Consider the following 25,305-nt stretch of genomic DNA (forward strand, 5'->3'; position numbering starts at 1 on the left):
TTTCCATAAAAACGATGAGCGTGCTCTACTTGATGTATTGTCTTACTATTTTGAGTAAGCTGACAAAGATATTTAAATTATTCTGATTAACTTGACATCTTACTTTTCTGATTGTCAGATAGCAGATTACTATTTTCGAATGGCGATCCGTTCATGGGGTTCAACGTGAAACAGGCTGAAGCTCATGAGTTCGATTTCGTTGTTTCAATCAGTATAAAAAATTATGAAGAAAGTTTGACGTTCGAAGAAGAAAATCACATTTGTGGTGGAGCGCTAATAACTACAGCACTTGTTTTAACATCAGCACATTGTATATGTGAAAGAATTGTCCAACTTGAGGATTATACTGGTCAAAATAGGGCACGATTTACGAAATCCAGAAGCTAACTTCAGTATTGCGTCATGGAAAAGCTTAAAAAAGTGTTGTTGCTCTTTGTTCAGACGTGGGGACGTGTGCAATGACATAGCTGTGATAAAAGTAAGCTACAGTCTTCTTATAAATCTTGACTATCTGATTATTAAATACATTAAAATATCGTTCGATAGCTAACGGAAGACATATGTTCTAAAATAAGTAGAAACATAGTGTTACCAATCTTAAAATATTCACCGATGGAGCAACTATACAACCAAAATGCCTCATCTGCAGGCTGGGGTGACGTAACGTCTAAATTAAAACCACGATACATGCAGAAAGTAACATTGACAACAATAAGTATGGAAGAGTGTCTGAGAAATGTTAACGATGTGCCAAGAGTCACGGATTCAGATACAGAGTTACGGACTAAATATATTCTGGAAAATAATACTCTTTGTAGTAATGGCAATCGGGTACCCGGAGTAATACCGTACACAGTACTCGGAAAAGTTAGTCATAGATCATTTTAGTAACACTGAAATTACGAAAGGGAATGAACACGGTTAAATACTCCTATATGTTACTTTCAGGGCGACAGCGGCAGTCCTCTTGTCATCGAGAACAATCAGATAATTGCAGTTAACCGAGGTAGTTTTCCACCGGAAGGTCCTAAATACATTGCGTATGAGCAATCATTGCATGTTGCTCTTTGGTCTCATCGAAAATTTATTAAAGTCAAATAACAGATGCAAGAAGGATGGGATGTTTCGGAAGAAAGTAAAGTTGAAAGGATATCTATTACTTGGCATTAATCATTATTTATTAATTTAAAATGGAATTAATATACGTGACTCATCAATATGATAAAGATGATCGTATAATTTGCTTTAAAATTGAACTGACTTGGAGCCGTGTTCTCGTGATAGGACGACAGCAAGTTTGGTTTTTTTTTTTTTTTTTTTTTTTTTTTTTATTGAGCTTTCTCAACTCCTTTTGGAGTTATTTAGCTATAAGTTTACATTGTTTTTTGATCTGTACAAGTAGGATACATTGTAGATATAGATGAAAGTTTTGCGGTGGAAAGATTTTACATATTATACATGTAGGTTACAATTTTTGAGAAACGTATACAATATATTACAAACTTCTGTTTTGGGATCATAGATTAGACAGCGGATATTCAGAGGTAGTTGAAGCCTGTGTTTTTTTAGTTGGTTAACAAGTTTTTTCCTTTGATTGTCAAGTAATGGGCATTGCCACACAATGTGGTCAATGTCTTGCAGATCGTGTCCGCATGAGCAACAGGCGGAGGAAGCCAAGTTTACTCGTGCTAAAGAGGCAGCTAAATTATAATGGTTAGCTCTCAGGCGATTTATTGTGACGATGGTGTCGCGGTTTAGATTCTTTTTGTGGAACCATGGTTGATTTTCCTCTGTGCCAAAGTAGTCAAAGTATTCTCTGCCTTTGTGCGTACTAAGTGATATATTTCTAATCTTGGTATTTTCAGATGCTTCTGTTTTGAATATCTGACGCAAGTCGGAGTAGGGAATATGAGCGTATTTTGAGTGTGGTTTGCTAGTTGCATTTTTCGCTGCCTCGTCTGCTGATTCATTCCCACAGATTCCAATGTGAGAGGGGATCCATATAAGCTGAACAGTGCTTCCGTTTGGGGAAGATTCTTTGAATCCATAAACTTTCTTTTTGATTTGCAGGAGGTAATTGTTTGTTTTAATGTCAAATATTGTGGAATTTAGTTTATGTAGAACGCTTAGGGAATCTGTGAAAACGAGAATGTTTCTGTTTGTATTTTCGAGCGCAAGATCGAGTGCATCGTTTAGGGCAATAGATTCAGCTGTGAATATGGAGGCTAGTTCGCAAACGCTGCGGTCAATCGTGAATTGCAATGCCGGGCATATACATGCTGTGCCAACCGACTGGGCTCCTGTTACTTTGCTACCGTCTGTGTAGACGGCTATAGCGTTGTTTTTTGTTACATAATTTTCTATGACACGATTTGGAAAATGATTAATTTTTACAGTTTTTCCAAGTTCTAGATTTACATTTATGCTTTCGATTAGTGTATCGTAATTGTGCATGTAAATGTTGAATTTTTTGTCAGTTTTAATATGTTTTCTGAGAGGGATCACAATGCTAATACCTTTGGCTAGAAGGCTCTTTCTTTTATGTTTGTTGAATTTTGCATGAAATCGGATGATTGATTTAGTTACAGGTAGGCTTTTGTTGGTAATCACTTTTGACAGATATGTTGAGCACAAGTATACTCCCCTGTCGTACAGATATGGAAGTTTTGATTCTTGTGTTAGGACGTTGGTCGGGGTGGAGATCCTGTAGCCAAATGCATATCTTATGGCCAAGTATTGTATTCGTTCGAGGCTTTCCAATTGTGACTTTCTACGAGGAAAATATACAAAGTTGGCGTAGTCTACTATCGGTCGTATGTAGCTTTTGTAGAGCGTTATCAAAGTACTTGGATCTGCACCCCACCAGGTTCCTCTCAGGAATTTCAGTATATTCATTACACGTAGACATTTTTTTTTAACATTTGAAATATGTTCTTTGAAAGACAGTGTGTAGTCTAGCGTTAGACCTAGGTAGCGAGCGCACGCTGTAGACTTTATGTGTGAGTTATCAATCTTAATTTCGCTTTCGCCAGGAAGGATACCCAACTTGTTAAAGTGAATAAAGGTTGTCTTTTCAGGGGAGAGTTCAAGTCCAATATTATCTAGATTTGTTTTTATAATTTGTACAAATTTTTCGGTGGTGGATAGACCTGCTTCTGCGGATTTTTTTTTGACAATAATGGCTAGGTCGTCTGCAAATTTTGAAATAACCGCGCCTTTGGGTAAATTTTTGAGGGCCAGGCTTATATAAATAATAAATAATAAAGGACTCAACACTCCTCCTTGAGGGACGCCTTTGTATACATATCTAAATTCGTTGCCGAGAGTGTCTGCATAAATTATTCTTTCGTACATAAGAAATTTGACAAATTCAATTAGATTCGAGGGACAGTTCAGGTCTGCTAAGACTTGTAAAAGAATTTCGCAATTTACGTTGTCGAAAGCTGATTTAATGTCCAAGAAAACTGCAAACACGTGTTGTTTTTCTTTAAAACCTTCCTCGATGATGAGTTTTAAATTCGCGAGGTTGTCAGTACACGATTGGCCCTTCCGGAATCCGGATTGGGCAGTTGGCAAAAGGTCATTACTTTCAAGATACCACTGTAGTCGATTTTTTATGAGGGTTTCGAACAGTTTACACGTACAGGAGGAGAGGGCTATTGGTCTGTAATTGGTTCCGTCAGATTTTTTAATGAAGTGAATGTATTGTTTTTTCCATTCGTTAGGATAGTCGTTAGATGCGTACATCTCATTAAATATGTCTAGGAGTATCAGTTTGTAATTAGTTGGTACAGTTTGGAGAATTTCGTAATCGATGCCATCCATGCCAGGGGAGGAATTATTTTTTTTCGGGTCGAGGGCCGCATTAAACTCGGAATACTGAAACGATTTACTTAGAAATTCGTTGATATTGCTGGGTGGGTGAAAATCTGGGTTAATGGGGGCCCATGGAGGAGCGACTTTGTTTAAGGCTTCTTTTATTTTTTTTTCCGCGTCAAAGTTAAAATCATTATGACGAATTTTTGTCCATTTATTTTTAAGAACTTTAATTTTGTTCCAAACATATGATTTGTTAGTCGTGAGGTTGAGTGTTTTAACAAAAAGTTTGAAGCTCTCTCTTTTTTTTGATTTGAGGGTCTTTTTGGTTATCGTGACTTGTTTTTTATAATTTATGTAGTCTTTCGTTTTATGTGTAAATTGCCATTTTTTATGAGCGGCTTTACGTAACCGTAGGGCTTTGTCGCATTCTGCGTCCCACCATGTTACCGGGTTTTTTATTTTACGATGTGGTTTTGGTAATTTTCTTTTAGGCGTGTTCAATTTTATAGTATTTGTGATTACTTTCATAAAAATTTGGTATTTTTCGCTAGGCAATGCATCACAGAATTCAGGTTCGTAAAATGTGGAGAAATTTTCTTTGAGCATTTCTTGTACTTTCGGCCAGCAGGTTCGGATAGAATTTACTTTGAAAGATTTTTTCTCGTAGGCACTTTTAGTTGCGTCTATATTTACAATGACGGGGAAATGATCAGAGCCGCGTGAATCATCGAGAACGGTGGTATCAATAGTATGAGCTATATTACATGAAGAAAAAATTAGGTCTATGTTAGATTTATTACCATTTGAAGGATTTATACGTGTTTGCGTTTTCGTGTTAAGAATTAAAAGATCTTTTTTATCGATCGCACTGTATAATTTTTTACCATGAGAGTCTTCTCCAGAACAGTTCCATTGTCGGTGGTGAGCGTTGAAGTCGCCGACGAGAAGAGAGTAGCTGTTGTTTTCTACGTTGTTTACGACTGCGTCCCAATCCTCTTGAAGTAGAGTGTTCCTGGGGGGTCTGTAGCAGGCAATGATGTCTAATTGCGGAGTGACATTGGTTATTTTAACGCCACAGATTTCGATTTTACCGTTCGCATCATTAAGAGGATTTAGTTCAATCGCGTTAAGTCCACTTCTTAGGGCGATTAAGATTCCGCCGCCAGCAGTTTCCGTTCTGTCTTTCCTTAATATTTGAAACCCCGGTATGTTGAAATTTTGATAGTCTGTAGTGAGCCACGTTTCGACACAGATAAAGATATCAATATTTACGAGAAGAAGGGGAAGTTCTTCAATACGTTTTAGAATGCTACGTGCATTCCAAAACGCGATTTTTAGTTGTTTTTTACTTGTCGTTTTTATTTATCTTAATAGTCCGACTCTTGAGGTGAGTCTGTAAGTTCTTCAGATGGTAGTGACAATTTTTTCTTTATGCGCGTTAGCCTAGATTTGAGATTACTGTTTGAGAGCTGAGGATAGATCATGTCAATTGTATCTATGAGTCCTTTTATATCATGAGTGAATTCTTTTGCGATGTTATTAATTTTAGGCTGGCCACGACATTTTTCAAGGAACAATTTCATTTGGTCAAAGTTAATAATTAGCTCTTGTCCGTCCAAAGCTTCTTTGGCTGGAGCTAATGCTGTTTCAATACTGACCGTTTCGTTGCTCTTTTTAGTTTTTTTGTGCTCGGGTTTTTTGAAAGTATTCTGGGCCGCAATTTCTTGAAGAGTTGGCATAGAATTTTCTGGAGGAGTTGTTTGAGTGCCTGAAGTTGCGTCGGAGGTAATAGAGGAAGGTGGGGGCCGCTTCTGACCACGTATTTGATTTTCTATGTCCATTTGCTGCTCGCTATGAGAATCGTGAAGGATATGTTGATTTTGAGCTAGCTCGGCGTTTTCTTGATTTCTAGCGTTGTTGATGGTTGTGTTGTTAGCTTGTGTTAGTGAGGCATGCGGGCATACTTTAGCTATGTGGCCGTACTGTTTACAAACAAAGCAGTGGGCTGATTCGGTGCTTAGATATACCCAGTATTGAGTTTCTTCATAGGTGATTTGTAGCGATTGTGGTAGCAGGTGCTCATCTTCCTCTTTGATGTATACTTGGCGTCTGAAAGAGAGAATATGTGATCGTCCTGGTTTATTTAGTCCTGCTCTGATGTTGTTCATTTGGGATACTATTGTAATGCCTTTATTTTTTAAGGCTTCAATGAAAACTTCGTTCGGTATTACTGGGCAAGCATTGGATAGGACCACCCTTTTGTTCTTTTCTAGTAGTGGGCGAATTTTGAGGGTAAAATCTTTGACTTGGACCATTTTGTTAGTTAGCTTTTCAACAAGAGCGTTATCACTTAAGTAGGTGCACACACGATTTCCAGAGATCTTTGAGATGTATTTAATGTAGGAGGCGTCTATAAGGGCTTCGAGACCGTCGATGTAGTCTTCTATGGTACAGCCTTCAATGGAATCTATAACAATAGCTTGGTCTTTTTTTGGCATTATTGAACTGGAAGTGACCTTTGCGTAGGATTGATGAACTTGGGTTTTACTAGCACTTTGGGTTTCTTGGTTCGAGGGCTCACCGCTTTGGGTGGCCATTTTCGGTTTTGGCTGCAACCGCAGTCAAGAACCAGAAAAGAATTTCACAGCGGTAAACTATTCGCGGACTTGTTCTGAGTTAGCTTACTGTTCCAGCAGAGGTGGAGAATGTTTATGTTTACATCGGAAAACACGTCTGCTCGCTACGGCTGCTCGAACGCGACTCAGCAAGTTTGGTTAACGGCACTTGCAATAAAGGATGATGTTTAAGATTGATTTCATTACAAAATCGCAATGTCTTTATTCATGTAATGTAATGTAATGTAAGGTAATGTGACAACTATTTTTATTAAAAATATATTTCTATGGAATGGACACTAAATCGGCAACTAAATTAAAATGTTATAATTGACCTATCATATGTAGTTCCCTTATTAGCCATTCACCGCATTTTTATATGCAAGGTTGAGACTGAGATTTTCTTAAATAGTAATAAGGTATTTATTCCGATTTTCTCAAGAATAGAACGATTATCTATACGTAGGTCCTGCAAAGTGCCAAATTAGTAATATATGCGGACACCACTGCGTACGTGCTACGAACTTCAGTCCAGCATCAGTTGTTCATTGTAATAGTACATTACGATACATGGCCCGAAAGTTGTATTTCCTGGCCTTCGTGCGATGACAATTCATCACAACCAGGCCAGTGAATATAACTTTCGGGCAAAGTGTCGTATACTATTTTTCTTGATCCCTGGCGGAAAGTACGCATACTCTTTCATATTATTTATGTTTGCGATGCGCTCGCTTGATCGTCTCACTGGCGTCACTCTATACCTAATCTGTCAACGTCAACTCATTAACTCTAATCTTTTGCGACCTGCGTCAGCGCACCCTCTTGGCTATTTTCATTACTTACCTCTATCTTACTAGAGTGATAGGCGTTTGGCGTGCACCCCACTTATTTCCAGTTTTCTGTCGCTCTCTCATTTTTTGGCCGGTTTCGCTAAGGTGTTTGTGCAAACGGCTGCCCGATTTTACTGATCGGGGCGGCCAATAAATCTAATAATCTAAATTAAAATTTTCTCTGCCTGCCACTTTTTAAAATTAGTATAAACTAATTTGTACCTTTCGCTGGATTTATTTGGTAATGTACCATCTTGCACGATTAATTTCGCTTCTTGATCGAAATTATTTAAAATTTCGTCTTCAACTAAAACACCATCAGATGAAAACGAATTATTCATTTTAGCTTCACTGTGATCAGCACTTAGTAAAATACTGTGTGCACTAACTGGGTTTTCCCGAAAATGTGGAAAAGACGCAACGTTCCCTTCTAGACAAATTTGGGCATTAGCCGCTAAGCGAATAAAATCTCACAGTTAGTCAGAGGGTAGGACTGAGTTTTCTCGACCAATAAGAGAAGCTCGCTCGCCACAGCGGCCATAAAAGCCGCTCTTCCCGGATCAAAATCAGGCCAGGAAATCGTACTTTCGGCCGGGGAATCAAGAAAAAATTCTTTAAGTCATAATAATTTCTTTTAACTTTTCTAACATATACTATTAGACATTTGAATAATTATTAATATATAATACATTTTATTATTTGTTATAATAAACTTTTTAATATCGTCATGCAAAAAGAACTATAGTCACAGTAGAAATCAACAAAAATTTCATAAATTTTATAATAATTCGGTATATATCCCATTATTACTATATTAAATATTACTATAACTATGAAATATATTATTATAGCAACTCCCTCACAGTCAAGAAAGTGATATAATATTAGATATTACATTACGCTCATGCGCAATTTAAAAGAGAAAACCAGAGTAAACAAGACACTATATCATGAAAATTTAACATTTTCAGTTATTTTATTCGAGCTGTTCATCAAAACATTAAAAACATTAGTTGAAATGCAATGAAAACTTATCTTTGTAGTAAAAAATGAACGCTATTTAAGCAATGGAAAAAAACTGTGTATAATCGCAGCTACAATTGCTTTAGTAGCAATTGTGCTTTGGCTTTGGATTTTTCCAGTTTAGATTATTTGCAGCAACGCATAACTATTTTCCATAAAAATGATGAGTGTCTTGTACTTTGTATACTGCTTCATTATTTTTTGTAAGTGAAGAAAGATTTTGAAATTCTGCTAATTAATCTTATAACATCTTATTTGTATGATCGCCAGATAATAAGCTAGTCTTATCCAATGGTAAACCGTTCATAGGATATAACGTGGAACGAGCTCCAGATCATCAGTTCGAATTCGTAGTTTCAATCAGTACAAAGTTTCCTCGAGGTTTATATCAAGAAGACAATCACGTTTGTGGAGGAGCACTAATAACTACAAGACATGTTCTAACATCAGCACACTGCAAATGTGCAGCATATGGTCAACTTAATGATTACAGTGTAAAAGTAGGACATGATTTAAGATATCCGAAAGCTAATTACAATATTGCGTCCTGGAAAAACTTAAAAAGGTGTTGTTGCCCTTTGTTCAAACGAGAAAATACATGCAATGACATAGCTGTAGTTAAGGTAAGTCATCATATAAATCTTAAATATCTGATTCTTATATACGTTAAACGGTTCTTCGATAGCTAACAGAAGACATATATTCGAAAATATCTAGAGAAATAATATTACCAGTTCTAAACTATTCACCAATTGATCAACTGTACAACAAAAATGTCTCCACTGTTGGCTGGGGCCAACAAAATAATTTATTAAATTCACGATTCATGAAGAAGGTATCGATGAGAACAATAACTAGAGAAGAGTGCCAGAAGAATATTGTCGACGTGCCAAGAGCCACGGAATTAAAAATACGGATAACATATATTGTTCAAGACGATGTTTTTTGTAGTAATGGCAACCCAGTACCCGGAAGGATACCTTACATAACACTAGGGCATGTTAGTCGTAGATCATATCTATAACATTGCAATTATAAAAAAGAATGAATTCGGATAATAATCTACTCCTATGTGTTCCTTTCAGGGCGACAGCGGTAGTCCTGATATGAATGAGAACAATGAGATAATTGGTATTAATAAAGGTAGTGTTCCAGATTTCGGTCCTGATTATCATGCATACGAGCAAACACTGAACATCGCTCTATCGCCTCATCAGACATTCATAGAAAATGAATTAACAGAGAGAGGATGCATAGGATGTTTCGGATAAACGTTAATTTTTATACGTATTAAAGAAACGTTAAAAGTGTATATTGCTATAAATAAACTGGAGTACTTCCAAAGATACTTAATGTTCTTAGAAGTGGAATTTTTATCAACAAGTGCAGAACAATCAAGAAATGTAAATAATTGGTTTAAATAATATAGATTATTTTGCACGTAATGTTACAACGACCTGTAGTTCCCTTTTTCAAAAAGTGGCTGAATGTTGTAAAGCACTTAGTGCACGCCCAGTAGGTTAACGTTTTTTTTTATTATTTACGTTTATAATTTTAAATGAAGATAGGTTGTATTTAGTACTACATACGAACAACTATACGAAGATCTTTAAAAAAGATTCGAGGCGACCACAGCTCGATAAAAAATTAATGCAAAATCTCTTTTTATCTCTTCCTCATATTTATATACACAACTAATGCGTAACAGGAATTAAAATTGTTTCCTTAGATATATTAATGCAGTATTCCTACGCCCGAACTAATAATCTGTTATGCATATCATTTAGTAGTACATTGAACAATGTGTCGCTGCGGTTCGATATCCTTCACGATTACTCTTGCTGGGATACAAGTCTGCTCGAATAGTAATTTTGGCGAATATCCAAAATGAATTGATCAACTAAAAAACAAGGTATCATATTTCTTGCGTGCATTTCCTAAGGCGATGATAAAGGCGGTGCGTTAAAATTAAAATTAAAGCTAATTAAGCTGTTAAAAATTAAAGTTAATACATTTAAATATTCAATAACTCGAGTATTTTCCAGGATTAGCGGGTTTTGTCGTAAATTTTCTAGAACTATGGCATATTTCATTATAGTAATTCTCTCAATGTAAATAGAAAGCTATTATTAGATTTTACGCAAAAAACCGATTCAAGAGAGAAAATCAAAATAAAAAAATACGATAATCTTCATAAATATTCCATTTCTTGAGATATCTGACTTGTTCTTCTTGAAATACATTGAAAATGGTTTTTCTTCAAACGCAATGAAAATTTATCGTTGCAGTAAATTGGCCGTCGTTTAGTTGCCGGAAAAAAAACTACGTTCAAACTCATCAACAATACCTTAAGTAAAAATTGTGCTTGGGAATTTGAATTTTTCTATTTTCTATAAAAATGATGAGTGCCTTGTACTTCGTATACTGCGTCGTTATTTTTTGTAAGTGAAGAAAGATTTTGAAATTCTGCTAATTAATATTTTAACATTTTATTTGTATGATCGCCAGATAATAAGGTAGCATTATCGAATGGTAAACCGTTGATGGGGTATAACGTGGAACGAGCTCCAGCTCACCAGTTCGATTTCGTAGTCTCAATCAGTACAAAGTTTCCTCGAGGTTTATATCAAGAAGACAATCACGTTTGTGGAGGAGCACTAATAACTACAATACATGTTCTAACATCAGCACACTGCAAATGTGCAGCATCTGGTCAACTTAAGGATTACAGTGTAAAAGTAGGACATGATTTAAGATATCCGGAAGCTAATTACAGTATTGCGTCCTGGAAAAACTTAAAAAGGTGTTGTTGCCCTTTGTTTAAACGAGAAAATGCATGCAATGACATAGCTGTAGTTAAGGTAAGTCATCATATAAATCTTAAATATCTGATTCTTATATACGTTAAATGGTTCTTCGTTAGCTAACAGAAGACATATATTCGAAAATATCTAGAGAAATAGTATTACCGGTACTAAACTATTCACCAATCGATCAACTATACAACAGAAATGTCTCCAATGTTGGCTGGGGCAAACAAAATCATTTATTATATTCACGATTCATGCAGAAGGTAACGATGAGAACAATAACTAGAGAAGAGTGCCAGAGGAATATTGACGACGTGCCGAGAGCCACGGGATTACAAATACAGATATCATATATTGTTGACGACGATGTTTTTTGTAGTAATGCCAACCCAGTGCCCGGAAGGGTGCCTTACGTAACACTCGGGGATGTTAGTCGTAGATCATATCTAATATAATATTGCAATTATAAAAAATAATGAATACGGATAATAATCTACTCTTATACGTTCCTTTCAGGGTGACAGCGGTAGTCCTGTTATAATTGAGAACAATGAGATAATTGGTATTAATAGAGGTAGTGTTCCAGATTTGGGCCCTGATTATTATGCATACGAGCAAGTACTGCACATCGCTCTATCGCCTCATCAGACATTCATAGAAAATGAATTAACAGAGAGAGGATGCATAGGATGTTTCGGATAAACGTTAATTTTTATACGTATTAAAGAAACGTTAAAAGTGTATATTGCTATAAATAAACTGGAGTACTTCCAAAGATACTTAATGTTCTTAGAAGTGGAATTTTTATCAACAAGTGCAGAACAATCAAGAAATGTAAATAATTGGTTTAAATAATATAGATTATTTTGCACGTAATGTTACAACGACCTGTAGTTCCCTTTTTCAAAAAGTGGCTGAATGTTGTAAAGCACTTAGTGCACGCCCAGTAGGTTAACGTTTTTTTTTATTATTTACGTTTATAATTTTAAATGAAGATAGGTTGTATTTAGTACTACATACGAACAACTATACGAAGATCTTTAAAAAAGATTCGAGGCGACCACAGCTCGATAAAAAATTATATTAATGCAAAATCTCTTTTTATCTCTTCCTCATATTTATATACACAACTAATGCGTAACAGGAATTAAAATTGTTTCCTTAGATATATTAATGCAGTATTCCTACGCCCGAACTAATAATCTGTTATGCATATCATTTAGTAGTACATTGAACAATGTGTCGCTGCGGTTCGATATCCTTCACGATTACTCTTGCTGGGATACAAGTCTGCTCGAATAGTAATTTTGGCGAATATCCAAAATGAATTGATCAACTAAAAAACAAGGTATCATATTTCTTGCGTGCATTTCCTAAGGCGATGATAGAGGCGGTGTGTTAAAATTAAAATTAAAGCTAATTAAGCTGTTAAAAATTAAAGTTAACAGCAAAAACAACGACAGAGTCGTTACAAGCGAGATCATGGAGTATATCTTCGACAATGCATGCAACGAAACTCTCCGCTCCGTCGTAATTGCAATATTTACAGAAAGACGTCGACGTGACGATCCGTATGTGCCGGTCATTATTGCGTCGTAATGCCATTGCCGGTGAAAATATCGGTCTCGATAAAAGTGTCCCCAACGTCTGGATGATTTTTTCAATTGAGAAACGAAACATTGATGCAACATGCCTAAAGTTGTCAAAGTTAAAGGTATGCAATAGAAGAGCTCGGAAGATTTCTACGAGCGCTGATTTTTCAGTTTTCCTATCGTTTCCAATGTTACGCGACAGTGTCGTTGCTTTTGAGAGCTCGCACAGTAATTTTATCGCCATCTTGGGCTGATTCCACGAGTAATCTTTGTGCCGCTTAACCGGGCGGATGACAATGACTTTTTCGGCATGCCGATAGCAAGTGCTACAAGACTTCAAGTTAAGTGTAGTTGAAAAAACAATGACGTAGTTGAACGATGTTATGGGCAATGTCACTCCGACAGTTAAAACTTATCGTTGTGGACTCTCTCTTTAGCATCTATTCATGGATACTTTGTGGGTTAATCATAATTTTACGACTCACACGATTTACGATTTTAAGCTGGTTTTTCTCTGTTTTAATAGATCTGGAATTGGAAAATATTGGGCAAGAAAAAATGTTCCATTAAATAGCTTGAAGGTAATTAAATTATAATAACAGGATATTACAATATGTGAATTTATAATAGCATGCGTAGTATTATTATAAATATTCAATAACTCGAGTATTTTCCAGGATTAGCGGGTTTTGTCGTAAATTTTCTAGAACTATGGCATATTTTATTGTAGTAATTCTCTCAATGTAAATAGAAAGCTATTATTAGATTTTACGCAAAAAACCGATTCAAGAGAGAAAATCAAAATAAAAAAATACGATAATCTTCAAAAATATTCCATTTCTAGAGATATCTACCTTGTTCTTGAAATACATTGCAAATGTTCTTTCTCCAAACGCAATAAAAATTTATCGTTGCAATAAATTGAACGTCGTTTAGTTGGCGGGGAAAAAACTATGTTCAAACTCATCAACAATACCTTAAGTAGAAATTACGCTTCAGCTTTGGATTTTTCGAGTTTACTTTATTTAAAGTGACGTCGGATTATTTTCTATAAAAATGATGAATAGACTATATTTCATGTATTGCTTTGCTATTTTGAGTAAGTTAAAAAATATTTTAAATTATGCTAATTAATTTTATAACTTCATATTTATCTGATCTTTAGATAGTAAACTAGTATTCTCGAATGGTAATCCGTTCATGGGATATAACGTGCAACAAGCCGAAGTTCATGAATTCGATTTCGTCGTTTCGATTAGTATCAAAAGATATGCAAGTTTGGTGTTAGAAGAAGACTATCATATTTGTGGTGGAGTTCTAATAACTACTAGATATGTTATAACATCAGCACATTGCAAATGTGAAGGATCTGGCGAACTTGAGGATTACACTGTTAAAGTTGGACATGATTTACGGAATTGGGAAGCTAATTACAGTATTATGTCCTGGAAAAATTTTAAAAGATGCTGTTGTCCTTTGTACAAACGAGAAAACACATGCAATGATATAGCTGTACTCAAGGTATGATAAAGACATGATCTGAATATTCAATATCTGATTCTTATATACATGTAAATGACGTTCGAAAGCTAGCAAAAGACATACGTTCGAAAATAACTAGAAATATAGAATTACCAGCAATAAACTATTCACCAATCGATCAACTGTATAACAAAAATGCTACGTCTGCTGATTGGGGTAATGTAAATTCTATGTTACATCCACGATACATGCAGAAAGTAACAATGACAACAATAAGTATGCAGGAGTGTCTGAGGAATATAAATCAGGCGCATAGAATCGCGGAATTAAACAATGATTTACCGAAAAACTATGTTCTGGAAAGTAATATTCTTTGTAGTAATGGCAACCGGGTACCCGGAGTGATACCTTACACTATACTCGGAGACGTTAGTCATAGATCATTTCTGTAACATTAAAATTATGAAAAAGAATGAATATGTACTACTGAACGTTTCTTTCAGGGTGACAGTGGTGGTCCTCTTATCATCGGAAAAAATCAGATAATCGCTATTAATCTAGGTAGTTTTCCAGTAATAGGTCCTGATTATCGTACATACGAGCAAACAATGCATGTTGCTCTTTCGGTTCATCGGGAATTCATTGAAAATCAAATTAGAAATAAAGGATGGATTGGATGTTTGGGAAAAAATTAAATATTTATACGTTTAAAAAAATTGTACAACTGAATATTTCTAGAAGTAAAACTCGGATATTTACAAGGAGAAAAATATTTGATTTTGTTAGAAGTGGTACTTTTATCAGCAGGTGAAGAAAAACCATAAAGTGGCAAGAATTTATTTAAATATTTCAAATGTTTTTGCTTATAACGTACTAACAAACTGTAGTTCAAGTAAGATTTAACGTAGTTTAGTGTTGAGTATCAAAATATATTTACCCTGTCGGATTTACCATGTACTCCAGTTGAATTGGCGTTTCCACATTGTAATATACAACTTATGTATACGATACCTTTGGACCAATAACTTTCAAATGAACGCTAGGAGAGCGCATTACTTTATTTGTTGATTTTTAATGCAAAGTAAAAATTAAAAAATTAAAAAATTAAAACATTCGAAGATTCATTTTGAAGATTTTACAACGTGAGCATTGCGATACTAACTGAATCGCAATGATAAATCCTTAATAATGAAACATCCACCAAAAGTAGGCTAAAGGGAGACAGATAGATTTTCATTCAGTAGGTTAAAAAAAATAGGAAATCTTAACTAAGTTCACGAGACCTCGATCGGTTTTGAAACATCCTGGCCCTTAAACTAACACTTGTTAGATAGTGTCTAAAACACCATCTCCCAATCGCATATGATCTGTTCAATTTTTAGACTACGAAGCTGAACCTTTTCATTTCACGTTTCCGATATTATGATGAGGCAGGTCTAGTCTATACTTACTCGGTGATTGGGTGGGATGTAATATATCGAGTGACGACTTCATAAAATTTCAATCGAACGTATTACGGGTAAGTTTGTTTGATTCTTTAATCTACGTTCTCGCTCTCTTACATTGCCAATGTAGTTTTATAGAGTTTATTGAAAAGTGATTTTTGACACTCAGACCGAAAATTTATATTATCAGAAAAAATTTAATTTTACACACTTCTTTATAGTACAGCTTTAAAAAACTTAAAATCACCTTTTGTAGATTAGTCTTTTATAATATTTTACAAACACCTGAGAACTTTCAGATAAGCTCGCAGCTCTTCTTATAGTAACATAATCAACATCATTTTCCACGGCAGATGAAGTAGACGTGTGATATGTAGAGTGTATCACAAAACTGATAGATCGATCCTACTATTTCGTAATCATTTTTAACCTTCTTATTGATTGTAATTAAACTAATAATATGAATTGGTTTTATGATTTATAAAATAAATTCATGAATTTCATCTCCGAATTTTTCAGTCTCTTTTATGTAATCAAAAATAGATGAAACCACAAAGATTCGGTTTCTCTTTAAAATGTGTTAACCATAATACTAACTAATACTGGCCTAGCCCCCAAGTTTTTATTACATCCGGAACATTTTTGTTTTCCAGTCCATCACAGACTTATGTTACTTAATTTAACTTTGGAAAGAGTTTGCGCTCATTGAACAGAACATAATGCTAGGTGAGACGGCAGTCTTCAAAAAGAGAGTTAGCGAGAGATGTGAGCAAACACTTGGTTAGTACTTGTTAGAACCTGAGAAGTACTGACCATGAAAATGCGCTAAGCCTCCAACGTCCCTAATACCTTAAGTAGAAATTGTGCTTCGGATTTCAATTTTTCGAGTTTAGATTATTTGCAGCAACGCAGAATACAATGAAATAATAATTAAATTAGAAATCGAACACGATATGGCTAATTTCAAAGCAATGTTTTCTTATCAGAGTAGTCTACTATTGAAAACACAGATAGTAAAAGTTACCGTTTTTGTTTAACGGCATTTTTTACGTTCTTTTTTGTATAAACTAAATTTTATTAATTTTCTTTATGAGTGTGTGAGTGTGTGCGTACGTATATACAACAAAAACGCATTTAAAAAAATTTCAAATATAACTTATTTAATAGATTTAGTGAAAAATAATAATAATTCAAAGTTTCACATATTTATAATCAAAATTATAGAAGAATTTTGGAAATAAATTGTTAACAATCTAATGTACAAAAAGTAATTTTATTGCAATTTAATGTTTTATCTGACAATTCTAATATTCGCACACAGCTCTGCAAAGTGTTTTGGCATACTCAGGCTGATTTCTATGAACTTTGTATCTTTCCCAAGTTTTTTAAAAACTTGTATGGACTGACTCGATTGCCTGCTTACTAAAATATTCAAGTCCTAGTTGCACTTTTGAACAAAATGGAGAAATATAGTGAAATACTGAATATATTTTTGTAGTAATACTAATGCTTAAATCTAAAGAATTGTTACGAAAATTGCTATAACAATTATTCCAACAATTATAACAATTTTGTAGATTAGATAGCTAATAATTTATTTCCAAAATCTTTCTACAATTTCAATTATAAAAATGTGAAACATTTATAAATCTGTTCCGAATGTAAAGTAGCGGTATCTCGATTTTAGTTAATAATGAAGCGTTATTATTAATTAAAAATGTAATCAACCCGCTTCACTCATCAATATCACGAAGATGATTGTTTCCTTTGCGTAATAAAGATTGACTAAAAGCCAAGTTCCGGTGAAAAGGAAAACAGAAAGTTTAATCAATGGTTCAAAATGAACATGTATATTGTACAAATCATCTATTCATCACTCCGCATATTCACCTTTTATATATAGTTCATATATAAACCACACCTATTGTATATTTTATCATAACAATACTCTCAGTATAATGAAACAGCTATTATTAGACGTTACGTTCCATTTATAAGCAATTCAAGAGAGAAAATCAAAGTAAAAAAGACACTTTAATCTTAAAAAATATTTAAGCTTTCGAAATATTAGACTTGAGTTATTCTTAAAAACATTAAAAAGTGTTGCTTTTCGAATGCACTAAAAGTTTATCGTGTTAGTAAAATGAACGCCGTTTAGTCGGTATGTAAAAAGCTGTGTACAAGTGCATCCACAAATAACCGAGGAGAAATTGCGCTTCAACTTTGGATTTTTCAAGTTTAGTTTATTTGCAGCGACGCAGTCATTTTCCATAAAAACAATGAATGCGCTCTACTTTGTCTATTGCTTTGTTATTTTGAGTAAGTGGGCAAAGTTATTTTATTTATTTTATTTTGTTTTACAACATCTCACTTGTATGATTGTCAGATAGTAAACTAATATCCTTGAATGGTAATCCGTTCATTGGATACAACGTGAAACAAGCTGAACCTCATGAGTTTGATTTCATAGTATCAATAAGTATAAAAAATTATGCAAATACATCGATAGAAGAAGACTATCACATTTGTGGTGGAGCACTAATAACTACAAGACATATTCTAACCTCAGAACATTGCAAATGTGACGGATCTGTCGAAATTGAGGATTACACTGTTAAAATAGGACATGATTTACGGAATTGGGAAGCCAATTTTAGTATTGAATCATGGAAAAGTTTCAAAAAGTGTTGTTGCCCTTTGTTCAGACGAGAAACCACATGCAACGATATAGCTGTACTCAAGGTAAGATGAATTCATAATATAAATCTTGAACATCTGATTTTTATATGGATTAAAATGATGCTCGATAGCTAACAGAAGACATACGGTCGAAAATAATTAGAGAAATAGAATTACCAGTACTAAACTATTCACCAATTGATCAACTATACTACAAAAATGCCTCAACTGCTGGCTGGGGTAACGTAAATTCTACGTTACGTCCACGATACATGCAGAAAGTAGTAATGAAAACAATAAGTAAGGAAGAGTGTCTGAGGAATATTAATGAGGCGCCGAGAATCATAGAATCAGAGAAAGAATTACGAAAAAACTATATTCTGGAAAGTAATATTCTTTGTAGTAATGGCAACCCGGTACCCGGAGTGGTGCCGTACACAGTACTCGGAGACGTTAGTAATAGATCATTTCTGTATTATTGAAATCACGAAAAATAATTAATGTATATAACCACTTCTGTACATTACTTTCAGGGCGACAGCGGTAGTCCTCTTATAATTGGTAAAAATCAGATAATTGGTATTAACCAAGCTAATTCTCCAGACTACGGTCCAGAATATCAGGCATTCGATCAAATATTGCATGTTGCTCTTTATGCTCATCGAAAATTCATTGAAAATCAAATAAAAGAGACAAGAACATTTAATTGCTCTGAAACCTAGAGAATTTTTATGCGTTTTAAAAAATTGTTATAACTGTACATTTGTATGTGCGAATCATAATATTTTACAAACACCTGAGAACTTTCAGATAAACCAGCAGCTCCACTTATTGTAACATAATCAACATCATTTTCCACGGCAGACGACGTAGACGTGTGATATGTAGCGTGTATCCAAAAAGCTGGTAGATCGATCCTACTATTTCGGAAACATTTTTAACCCTCTTAATGATTGTAATGAAACTAATAGTATGAATCGGTTTTATGATTTATAAAATAAATTGATGAATTTCACCTTCGAATTTTTCAGTCTCTTTTATGTAATCAAAAATAGATGAAACCACAAAGATTCGGTTTCTCTTTAAAATGTGTTAACCATAATACTAACTAATACCGGCCTAGCCCCGAAGTTTTATTACATACGGAACATTTTTTTTCAAGTCCATCAAAGACTTATGTTACTTAATTTAACTTTCGAAAGAGTTTGTGCTCTTTGAACAGAACATAATGCTAGGTGAGACGGCGGTCTGCAGCTTAGAATTATTTATGTATAAGATTAAAACAGAGAAGAAAGAAATTGTGAAATAAAGTACAGGAGAGAGAGAGAAAGAGAGAGAGAGAGTGAGAGAGAAATACAGAGTTAGCGAGAGATGTGAGCAAACACATGGTTAGTACTTCTTGGAACCTCAGAAGTACTAACCATGAAAATGCGCTAAGCCTCCAACGTCCCTAAGCTATATCGTTGCCAGGACGTCACACTAAAATGCCTAGATTTTTAAGCATTAATACATACATTTTTTTAAGTAAACTAGGATCATCGCCACGTCTCGTGTACTAGAATACCTTTGTTTCTAAAGTTTGAATATCCAAAATTCTTTCATGAATCTAACTGCATTTGCATGACTACCTATTGTTTCTTTGATAAAGAGAGATATATATGAATGAATATTATGAAATTAAAAATTTACGATTGCCACTGCATACACGCTACGGACTTCAATTCGACTGCAGTAATTTGTACTATGTTTATAGTGAAAATAGTTTGAATCATAATAATTTTTACTAGCTATTCCAACATATATTTTTAGATATTAGATTTATTATATATATTAAATTATTTAGATAATACTCATAAAGTAACACTATTGTTTCTTACAACGAATTTTTAATATCGCTATATAAAAATAATAGCATACATAGTAGAAATCAATAAATTTTATAACAACTCGAATACATTCCAAGATTTCTGTTTTGCAGTAAATTTTACTACAACTATGGTATATTTTGTTATACATATTTCCTCAGTGTAAAGAGAGGGCTATTATGAGATGTTATATTACGCTTATAAGCGATTAAAAAAAATTAAATAAAAATGGCATTATAATCTTCCAAAATATTCAAATTTTAGATATATTACTTATTATTCTAAAAATATTGAACATTACTTTTTTTCTAATGATATAAAAAACTTATCGTGGTAGTTAAATGAACGCCGTTCAGGCGACGAGTATAAAACTATGTTCAAACGCGTCCACAATTACTCGTTTAGAAATCGCACTATAGTTTTGGATTTTTCAAGTTTATTTTATTTGCAGCGACGCATAGTTATTTTCCATAAAAATGAAGTGTGTGCTCTACATTGTATATTGTTTTGCTATTTTGAGTAAGATAAAAAAATTAATAAGATAAAAGAATGTAACGTTTTGCTAAATAATTGTAATAACATCTTACTAATCTGATCATCAGAGAGTATATTAGTACTTTCGAATGGTAATCCGTTCATAGGATACAACGTAAAACAAGCTGAATCTTATGAGTTTGATTTCATAGTATCAATAAGTAGAAAAAATTATGCAAAAATGTCGTTAGAAGAAGACTATCACATTTGTGGTGGAGCACTAATAACTACAACACATGTTCTAACATCAGCACATTGCGAATGTGAAGGATCTGTCGATCTTGAGGATTATACTGTTAAAGTAGGGCATGATTTACGAAATCCGGAAGCTAATTTCAGTATTTCAACCTGGAATAGCTATCAAAAGTGTTGTTGCTCTTTGTTCAGACGTGGGAACATGTGCAATGACATATCTGTAATCACGGTAAGATAAAGTCTTAATATAAATCTGGAATATCTGCTTCTTATATACATTAAAATGTTATTCGATAGCTATTCGATGACATATATTCCAAAATAACTAGGGAAATAGTATTACCAGTACTAAACTATTCGCCGATCGAGCAACTATACAACAAAAACGCCACGTCTGCCGGCTGGGGTGATGGAATTAATATGTTACATCCGCGATACATGCTAAAAGTAACGATGAGAACAATAAGTAAAGAAGAGTGTCAGAGGAATATTGATATGGCACCAATAGTCGTGGGAGTAAATGATAAATATCGATCTAAGAGAAAACGCATTATTAAAAATAATACTCTTTGTAGTAATGGTAATCCAGTACCTGGAGTGATACCCTATACAACACTTGGAGGCGTTAGTCATAGAACAATTTTGTAATATTGAAATTTTAAAAAAGAACCAGTACGAACAAATACGTTATTTTCAGGGCGACAGCGGCAGCCCTCTTATGATTGGAAACAATGAGATAATTGCTATTAATACTGGGGTTTTTCCACCGGAAAGTCCTGAATATTATGCATACCAGCAATCATTGCATGTTACGTTCTTGGCTCACCGGGAATTCATTGAACGCCAATTAAAAAATGCAAACGAGATTGGATGTTTTGGAAGAAAATAAATTTTTAGTTATTTTCAAGATTTGTTTCAACCATATACTCTTAGAAGTTAAACTCAAATACTAGCAGAAGGATACTGTATGTTGAAAGCAAATTATGATAAATTGGGAAAAGTAAATAATTTGTATGAATTTTCTTGTAATATTACAACAGCCCGTAAAGCTAAAATTTAACGTCGATTACCGACAAGCAACAAGTAGTAGATTACGTACCCAAGCCGGGAAAGTATTTAATTTGCCAGCCCACAACACGTGTTTGACAACTTCGAGTTTGCCTTGGTTGTCAATTATCACTTGCTAAGGAAGTTACCAGTACATTTCCGACCTAAGTACGTTATCTACTATTTGCTTCATACTCTTGTCGAAAGATCGAGTTTTCTTCCGTCGTACATTTGCCGATAGTTGATGTTTCTTCTTAATCCGCTATCTAGCCAGCAGGGAATGTCTACTTCCCAATTGATCTTCCAACCATATTTCTATATCTATGTACAGCACCATTTTCTAACCTTATTGTGGCTGTAGTTGGAGTGTTCTTGGAATATGATAGCGCATCATTTGTGTAATATTATCCTTTTCACAAATTGACTAGGACCATGTATATTATTGATTTTAAATCAAATTTTCATCAAACTCACCAATTAACACCTAGCTGTTATCAACGAAATAGTAACAGGATGAAGAAATCATGATTTTAATATAATAATTTCATTGCTGCTACTACAATTAATATTATTACGAAATGATTTTTATAAAAAGTCCCTATTTAAAGTGAAAGTTTGAATTAAAAAAAAATTCTCGTTTGTACGTATGTTATTGATTCTAGCTGTTAAACGAAACAGTGATACGATAAAAAAATAAAGAAATATGATAATAATAGAAAAATAATCTCGTTCGTGTAGGAGTTGTGGGGTACCACTGGCCAGCGCTCCGCCCGTGGTCACGCGCCATTTCCTCCGAGACTCGACAACTCCTATACGCGTTCAAAGATGACGCATAAGCTAATCGGCCGACACGCTGCCGCCAGTTGAGACATCGACTTATTCAGTATTTTTCTAGTTTTCCAAATTAATAAATTCTACGAATTTTCAATACAAGCCATTTCAATAGAAAACATAATTTCTAATCTTCTTTAAATCTCTGATCAAAGAAAAAATTTCGTGTAAAAGAGAGACTCTCCTCACACATTTTACATCATTTCGATGGTTTATCCGTTACGAAATACACACTATGTGACTTTTAAGATCGAACCGAATTAATATTTTATGTATTATTGTTTAAAATCCACTTTAAAAGAAATAATATGCTACAAAGTGTAAAAGTATATTATAATAATTATTACATATTTTCATATAAAAAAGTGATTGTAACTGTAGTAGAATTTAACAAAAGTTTGATGAATTTTATAATAATTCTGGTATAGCCCATGACTGCTATGTTAATGCAACTATGACGTATTTTATTATAGCAATTCTCTCAGTGGTAAAGAGATATTAAATGTTACGTTCCATTTATAACCGATTCAAGACAGAAAACCAGAGTACAAAAGACATAATATTCAAAAATATTTAACTTTTCAAGATATTTGACTCCAGTTATTCTAAAAACATTAAAAAATATTGCTTTTCAAATGCAATAAAAACTTATCGTGGTAGTAAAATGATCGTCGTATAGTCGGTGTATAAAAAACTATGTAAATGGTCGTCCACAATTATGTGAGTAGAAATTGCGCTTCATGATTTTTCAAATTCAAATTATTTGCAGTGACACATAATTATTTTCCATAAAAACGATGAACGTGCTCTACTTTGTGTATTGCTTTGCTATTTTGAGTAAGTTGACAAAGATATTCAAATTATTCCATTTAAATGTACAATATCTTACTTATCGGATCGTCAGATAGCAAATCAATATTTTCGAATGCTAATCCACTCATGGGATACAACATCGAATATGTCGAAGCTCGTGAGTTGGATTTCATAGTCTCAATAAGTAAGAAATATCATCCAGGTTCCTACGAAGAAGACAGTCACATTTGTGGTGGAGTGCTGATAACTACTAGACATGTTATAACATCAGCACATTGCAAATGTGAACGAGCTGTTGAACTTGATTATTACACCGTTAAAATTGGACATGATTTACGAAATCCGAAAGCTAATTACAGTATTGAATCATGGATAAACTTCAAAAAATGTTGTTGCCCTTTGTTCAAACGACAAAATATATGCAATGATATAGCTGTACTTAGGGTAACGTAAAGTCGCCATATAATTTTTAAATATCTTATTCTTATACAGACTGAAATTTTATTTGCTAGTTATCAGAAGATATACGTTCGAAACTAACTAGAGAAATAGAATTCCCAGTACTAAATTATTCACCAATCGATCAATTTTACCATAAAACTGTTTTGACTGCTGGCTGGGGTATCGTAAATTCTTTGGTTCATCCACGAATGATGCAGAAAACAGTGATGAGAACAATAACTAAGGAAGAGTGTCAGAGGAACATTGACAATGCTCCAAAAGTCCCGAATTCAAATGGACGCACACGGGAGAGATATATTGTGAAAAGTCATGTCCTTTGTAGTAATGGTAACCCAATACCCGGAAGAATACCCTACACATCGCTTGGAAGCGTTAGTCGCCGATTTGTTTTGTAACATTGAAATTATAAAAAAGAATCAATATGGATAAGTTCTCATCTATGTTACTTTCAGGGCGACAGCGGCAGTCCTCTTATCTTCAGAAACAATCAGATAATTGCTATTAACCAAGCTAGTGTTCCAGTGGAAGGTGCTCCTTACGTTGCGTATGAGCAAACAGTGCATGTTGTTCTTAAACCTTATCGGAGATTCATTGAAAATCAATTAGCAGAGAGAAGAAACGGTGGATGTTTCGGAACAAACTAAATTTTTATGCGTTTTCAAGAATTATTACAAGTGTATATTTGTAAAATTTTAACTTGAACGAGGAGTTGATGTTGGTAAAAGTTATAATTTTGTCAACACGCAGAGAAAACAAAACAAGAAAACGCAAAAATTTGCTTAAACAAACAAGTGGTTTTTCTTGTAACGTCACAACAACCTGTCGTAGAAGTAAAATTTAATGTAGATTAGCGGCGAGTGACAAAATATATATATCTTGTTCGAAAATTATTTGAGTAGAATAGGCATTTCCAGTTTAGAATATGTAATTTACAGGATGCCTTTCATACAATAACTTGATAATTAAAGTGGCAATGTGCATTACTTTCTCTCATAATGCTCTATGCAAAGTACAGATTATTTCTAAAAAATTAAGACGTTCATTTCGAAAATTTCGCGACGTGAGCATTGTGATACTAATTGAATCGATAAATCTTTGACAATGAAAAATTCACCAGAAGCAGACTTCATATAAAGAAGCTAGCGTTTATTATTGAATCATAAGTAAGCTGGGTGGAGTTTTTTTAACCATACGGTAGCCATTTTCAGATGGCTACCACATGGCTCACTCTGGTTTTTGGGATACGAAAGTCTGTCGCTCCGA

At 34.1% G+C, this 25,305-nt stretch overlaps 7 protein-coding genes across 11 annotated transcripts; 6 read left to right on the forward strand and 1 right to left on the reverse strand.

Moving 5' to 3' along the window:
- Positions 1 to 304: 304 nt before the first annotated feature.
- LOC131674938 (clotting factor G beta subunit-like) lies at positions 305 to 9,864 on the forward strand. Its single transcript, XM_058953757.1, has 6 exons — positions 305 to 478; positions 547 to 867; positions 949 to 1,006; positions 8,558 to 8,910; positions 8,973 to 9,287; positions 9,373 to 9,864. The coding sequence occupies exons 2-6, from the start codon at positions 613 to 615 to the stop codon at positions 9,556 to 9,558; spliced, it is 1,167 nt and encodes a 388-aa protein (XP_058809740.1). The 5' UTR covers positions 305 to 478; positions 547 to 612; the 3' UTR covers positions 9,559 to 9,864.
- LOC131674937 (uncharacterized) lies at positions 3,242 to 7,309 on the reverse strand. The gene is made up of 2 exons (XM_058953756.1): positions 7,278 to 7,309; positions 3,242 to 7,200 (listed from the first exon to the last, which is right to left on the reverse strand). Exon 2 carries the CDS (start codon positions 6,414 to 6,416, stop codon positions 5,187 to 5,189), a length of 1,230 nt encoding a protein of 409 aa, XP_058809739.1. The 5' UTR covers positions 6,417 to 7,200; positions 7,278 to 7,309; the 3' UTR covers positions 3,242 to 5,186.
- A 272-nt stretch (positions 9,865 to 10,136) lies between the features above and the next one.
- LOC131674942 (clotting factor G beta subunit-like) lies at positions 10,137 to 13,013 on the forward strand. The gene is made up of 5 exons (XM_058953763.1): positions 10,137 to 10,199; positions 10,576 to 10,728; positions 10,796 to 11,148; positions 11,211 to 11,525; positions 11,614 to 13,013. The coding sequence occupies exons 2-5, from the start codon at positions 10,686 to 10,688 to the stop codon at positions 11,797 to 11,799; spliced, it is 897 nt and encodes a 298-aa protein (XP_058809746.1). The 5' UTR covers positions 10,137 to 10,199; positions 10,576 to 10,685; the 3' UTR covers positions 11,800 to 13,013.
- A 401-nt stretch (positions 13,014 to 13,414) lies between these two features.
- On the forward strand, positions 13,415 to 16,361 carry LOC131674939 (kallikrein-7-like). 4 transcript variants are annotated; one of them, XR_009302942.1, is made up of 6 exons: positions 13,415 to 13,788; positions 13,855 to 14,210; positions 14,279 to 14,599; positions 14,675 to 14,732; positions 15,554 to 15,690; positions 15,916 to 15,962. XR_009302942.1 is itself a non-coding variant. In XM_058953759.1 (5 exons), exons 1-5 carry the CDS (start codon positions 13,746 to 13,748, stop codon positions 15,595 to 15,597), a joined length of 822 nt encoding a protein of 273 aa, XP_058809742.1. In that variant the 5' UTR covers positions 13,415 to 13,745; the 3' UTR covers positions 15,598 to 16,361. The 4 variants fall into 4 exon arrangements, 2 of the variants coding, with proteins under 2 accessions (XP_058809742.1, XP_058809741.1); XM_058953759.1 differs by having other exon boundaries at positions 15,554 to 16,361; XR_009302943.1 differs by lacking the exons at positions 15,554 to 15,690; positions 15,916 to 15,962 and having other exon boundaries at positions 14,283 to 14,599; positions 14,675 to 15,540.
- Positions 16,362 to 17,735: 1,374 nt separating this feature from the next.
- LOC131674941 (kallikrein-7-like) lies at positions 17,736 to 19,466 on the forward strand. Its single transcript, XM_058953762.1, has 4 exons — positions 17,736 to 17,935; positions 18,003 to 18,358; positions 18,427 to 18,747; positions 18,829 to 19,466. Exons 1-4 carry the CDS (start codon positions 17,896 to 17,898, stop codon positions 19,015 to 19,017), a joined length of 906 nt encoding a protein of 301 aa, XP_058809745.1. The 5' UTR covers positions 17,736 to 17,895; the 3' UTR covers positions 19,018 to 19,466.
- A 1,076-nt stretch (positions 19,467 to 20,542) lies between these two features.
- Positions 20,543 to 22,638, forward strand: LOC131674940 (trypsin-like). Of its 2 annotated transcripts, none has more exons than XM_058953760.1 (4): positions 20,543 to 20,679; positions 20,763 to 21,118; positions 21,187 to 21,513; positions 21,587 to 22,638. In XM_058953760.1, the coding sequence occupies exons 1-4, from the start codon at positions 20,637 to 20,639 to the stop codon at positions 21,776 to 21,778; spliced, it is 918 nt and encodes a 305-aa protein (XP_058809743.1). In that variant the 5' UTR covers positions 20,543 to 20,636; the 3' UTR covers positions 21,779 to 22,638. The 2 variants fall into 2 exon arrangements, with proteins under 2 accessions (XP_058809743.1, XP_058809744.1); XM_058953761.1 differs by having other exon boundaries at positions 20,622 to 20,679; positions 20,802 to 21,118; positions 21,587 to 22,637.
- Positions 22,639 to 23,466: 828 nt separating this feature from the next.
- Positions 23,467 to 24,833, forward strand: LOC131674943 (kallikrein-7-like). The gene is made up of 4 exons (XM_058953764.1): positions 23,467 to 23,604; positions 23,672 to 24,024; positions 24,093 to 24,413; positions 24,495 to 24,833. The coding sequence occupies exons 1-4, from the start codon at positions 23,565 to 23,567 to the stop codon at positions 24,684 to 24,686; spliced, it is 906 nt and encodes a 301-aa protein (XP_058809747.1). The 5' UTR covers positions 23,467 to 23,564; the 3' UTR covers positions 24,687 to 24,833.
- The last annotated feature ends 472 nt before the right edge of the window (positions 24,834 to 25,305 follow it).

The sequence above is a fragment of the Phymastichus coffea genome, unplaced genomic scaffold (genome assembly GCF_024137745.1).
Source record: "Phymastichus coffea isolate CEN01 unplaced genomic scaffold, Cenicafe_Pcof_1.1 PCOF00355, whole genome shotgun sequence".
Classification (NCBI taxonomy): domain Eukaryota; kingdom Metazoa; phylum Arthropoda; class Insecta; order Hymenoptera; family Eulophidae; genus Phymastichus; species Phymastichus coffea.

Coding starts and splice junctions, on each gene's coding strand:
- LOC131674938 (XM_058953757.1), top strand. CDS start 613: ATGGAGCAACTATACAACCAAAATGCCTCATCTGCAGGCTGGGGTGAC. Junction 1,007..8,557: donor GATAATTGCAGTTAACCGAG/GTAGTTTTCCAC, acceptor TATGATCGCCAG/ATAATAAGCTAGTCTTATCC. Junction 9,288..9,372: donor CTTACATAACACTAGGGCAT/GTTAGTCGTAGA, acceptor TGTTCCTTTCAG/GGCGACAGCGGTAGTCCTGA.
- LOC131674937 (XM_058953756.1), bottom strand. CDS start 6,416: ATGGCCACCCAAAGCGGTGAGCCCTCGAACCAAGAAACCCAAAGTGCT.
- LOC131674942 (XM_058953763.1), top strand. CDS start 10,686: ATGATGAGTGCCTTGTACTTCGTATACTGCGTCGTTATTTTTT. Junction 10,729..10,795: donor ATACTGCGTCGTTATTTTTT/GTAAGTGAAGAA, acceptor TATGATCGCCAG/ATAATAAGGTAGCATTATCG. Junction 11,526..11,613: donor CTTACGTAACACTCGGGGAT/GTTAGTCGTAGA, acceptor CGTTCCTTTCAG/GGTGACAGCGGTAGTCCTGT.
- LOC131674939 (XM_058953758.1), top strand. CDS start 13,746: ATGATGAATAGACTATATTTCATGTATTGCTTTGCTATTTTGA. Junction 14,211..14,278: donor ATGATATAGCTGTACTCAAG/GTATGATAAAGA, acceptor GACGTTCGAAAG/CTAGCAAAAGACATACGTTC. Junction 14,600..14,674: donor CTTACACTATACTCGGAGAC/GTTAGTCATAGA, acceptor CGTTTCTTTCAG/GGTGACAGTGGTGGTCCTCT.
- LOC131674941 (XM_058953762.1), top strand. CDS start 17,896: ATGAATGCGCTCTACTTTGTCTATTGCTTTGTTATTTTGA. Junction 17,936..18,002: donor CTATTGCTTTGTTATTTTGA/GTAAGTGGGCAA, acceptor TATGATTGTCAG/ATAGTAAACTAATATCCTTG. Junction 18,359..18,426: donor ACGATATAGCTGTACTCAAG/GTAAGATGAATT, acceptor GATGCTCGATAG/CTAACAGAAGACATACGGTC.
- LOC131674940 (XM_058953760.1), top strand. CDS start 20,637: ATGAAGTGTGTGCTCTACATTGTATATTGTTTTGCTATTTTGA. Junction 21,119..21,186: donor ATGACATATCTGTAATCACG/GTAAGATAAAGT, acceptor GTTATTCGATAG/CTATTCGATGACATATATTC. Junction 21,514..21,586: donor CCTATACAACACTTGGAGGC/GTTAGTCATAGA, acceptor CGTTATTTTCAG/GGCGACAGCGGCAGCCCTCT.
- LOC131674943 (XM_058953764.1), top strand. CDS start 23,565: ATGAACGTGCTCTACTTTGTGTATTGCTTTGCTATTTTGA. Junction 23,605..23,671: donor GTATTGCTTTGCTATTTTGA/GTAAGTTGACAA, acceptor TCGGATCGTCAG/ATAGCAAATCAATATTTTCG. Junction 24,414..24,494: donor CCTACACATCGCTTGGAAGC/GTTAGTCGCCGA, acceptor TGTTACTTTCAG/GGCGACAGCGGCAGTCCTCT.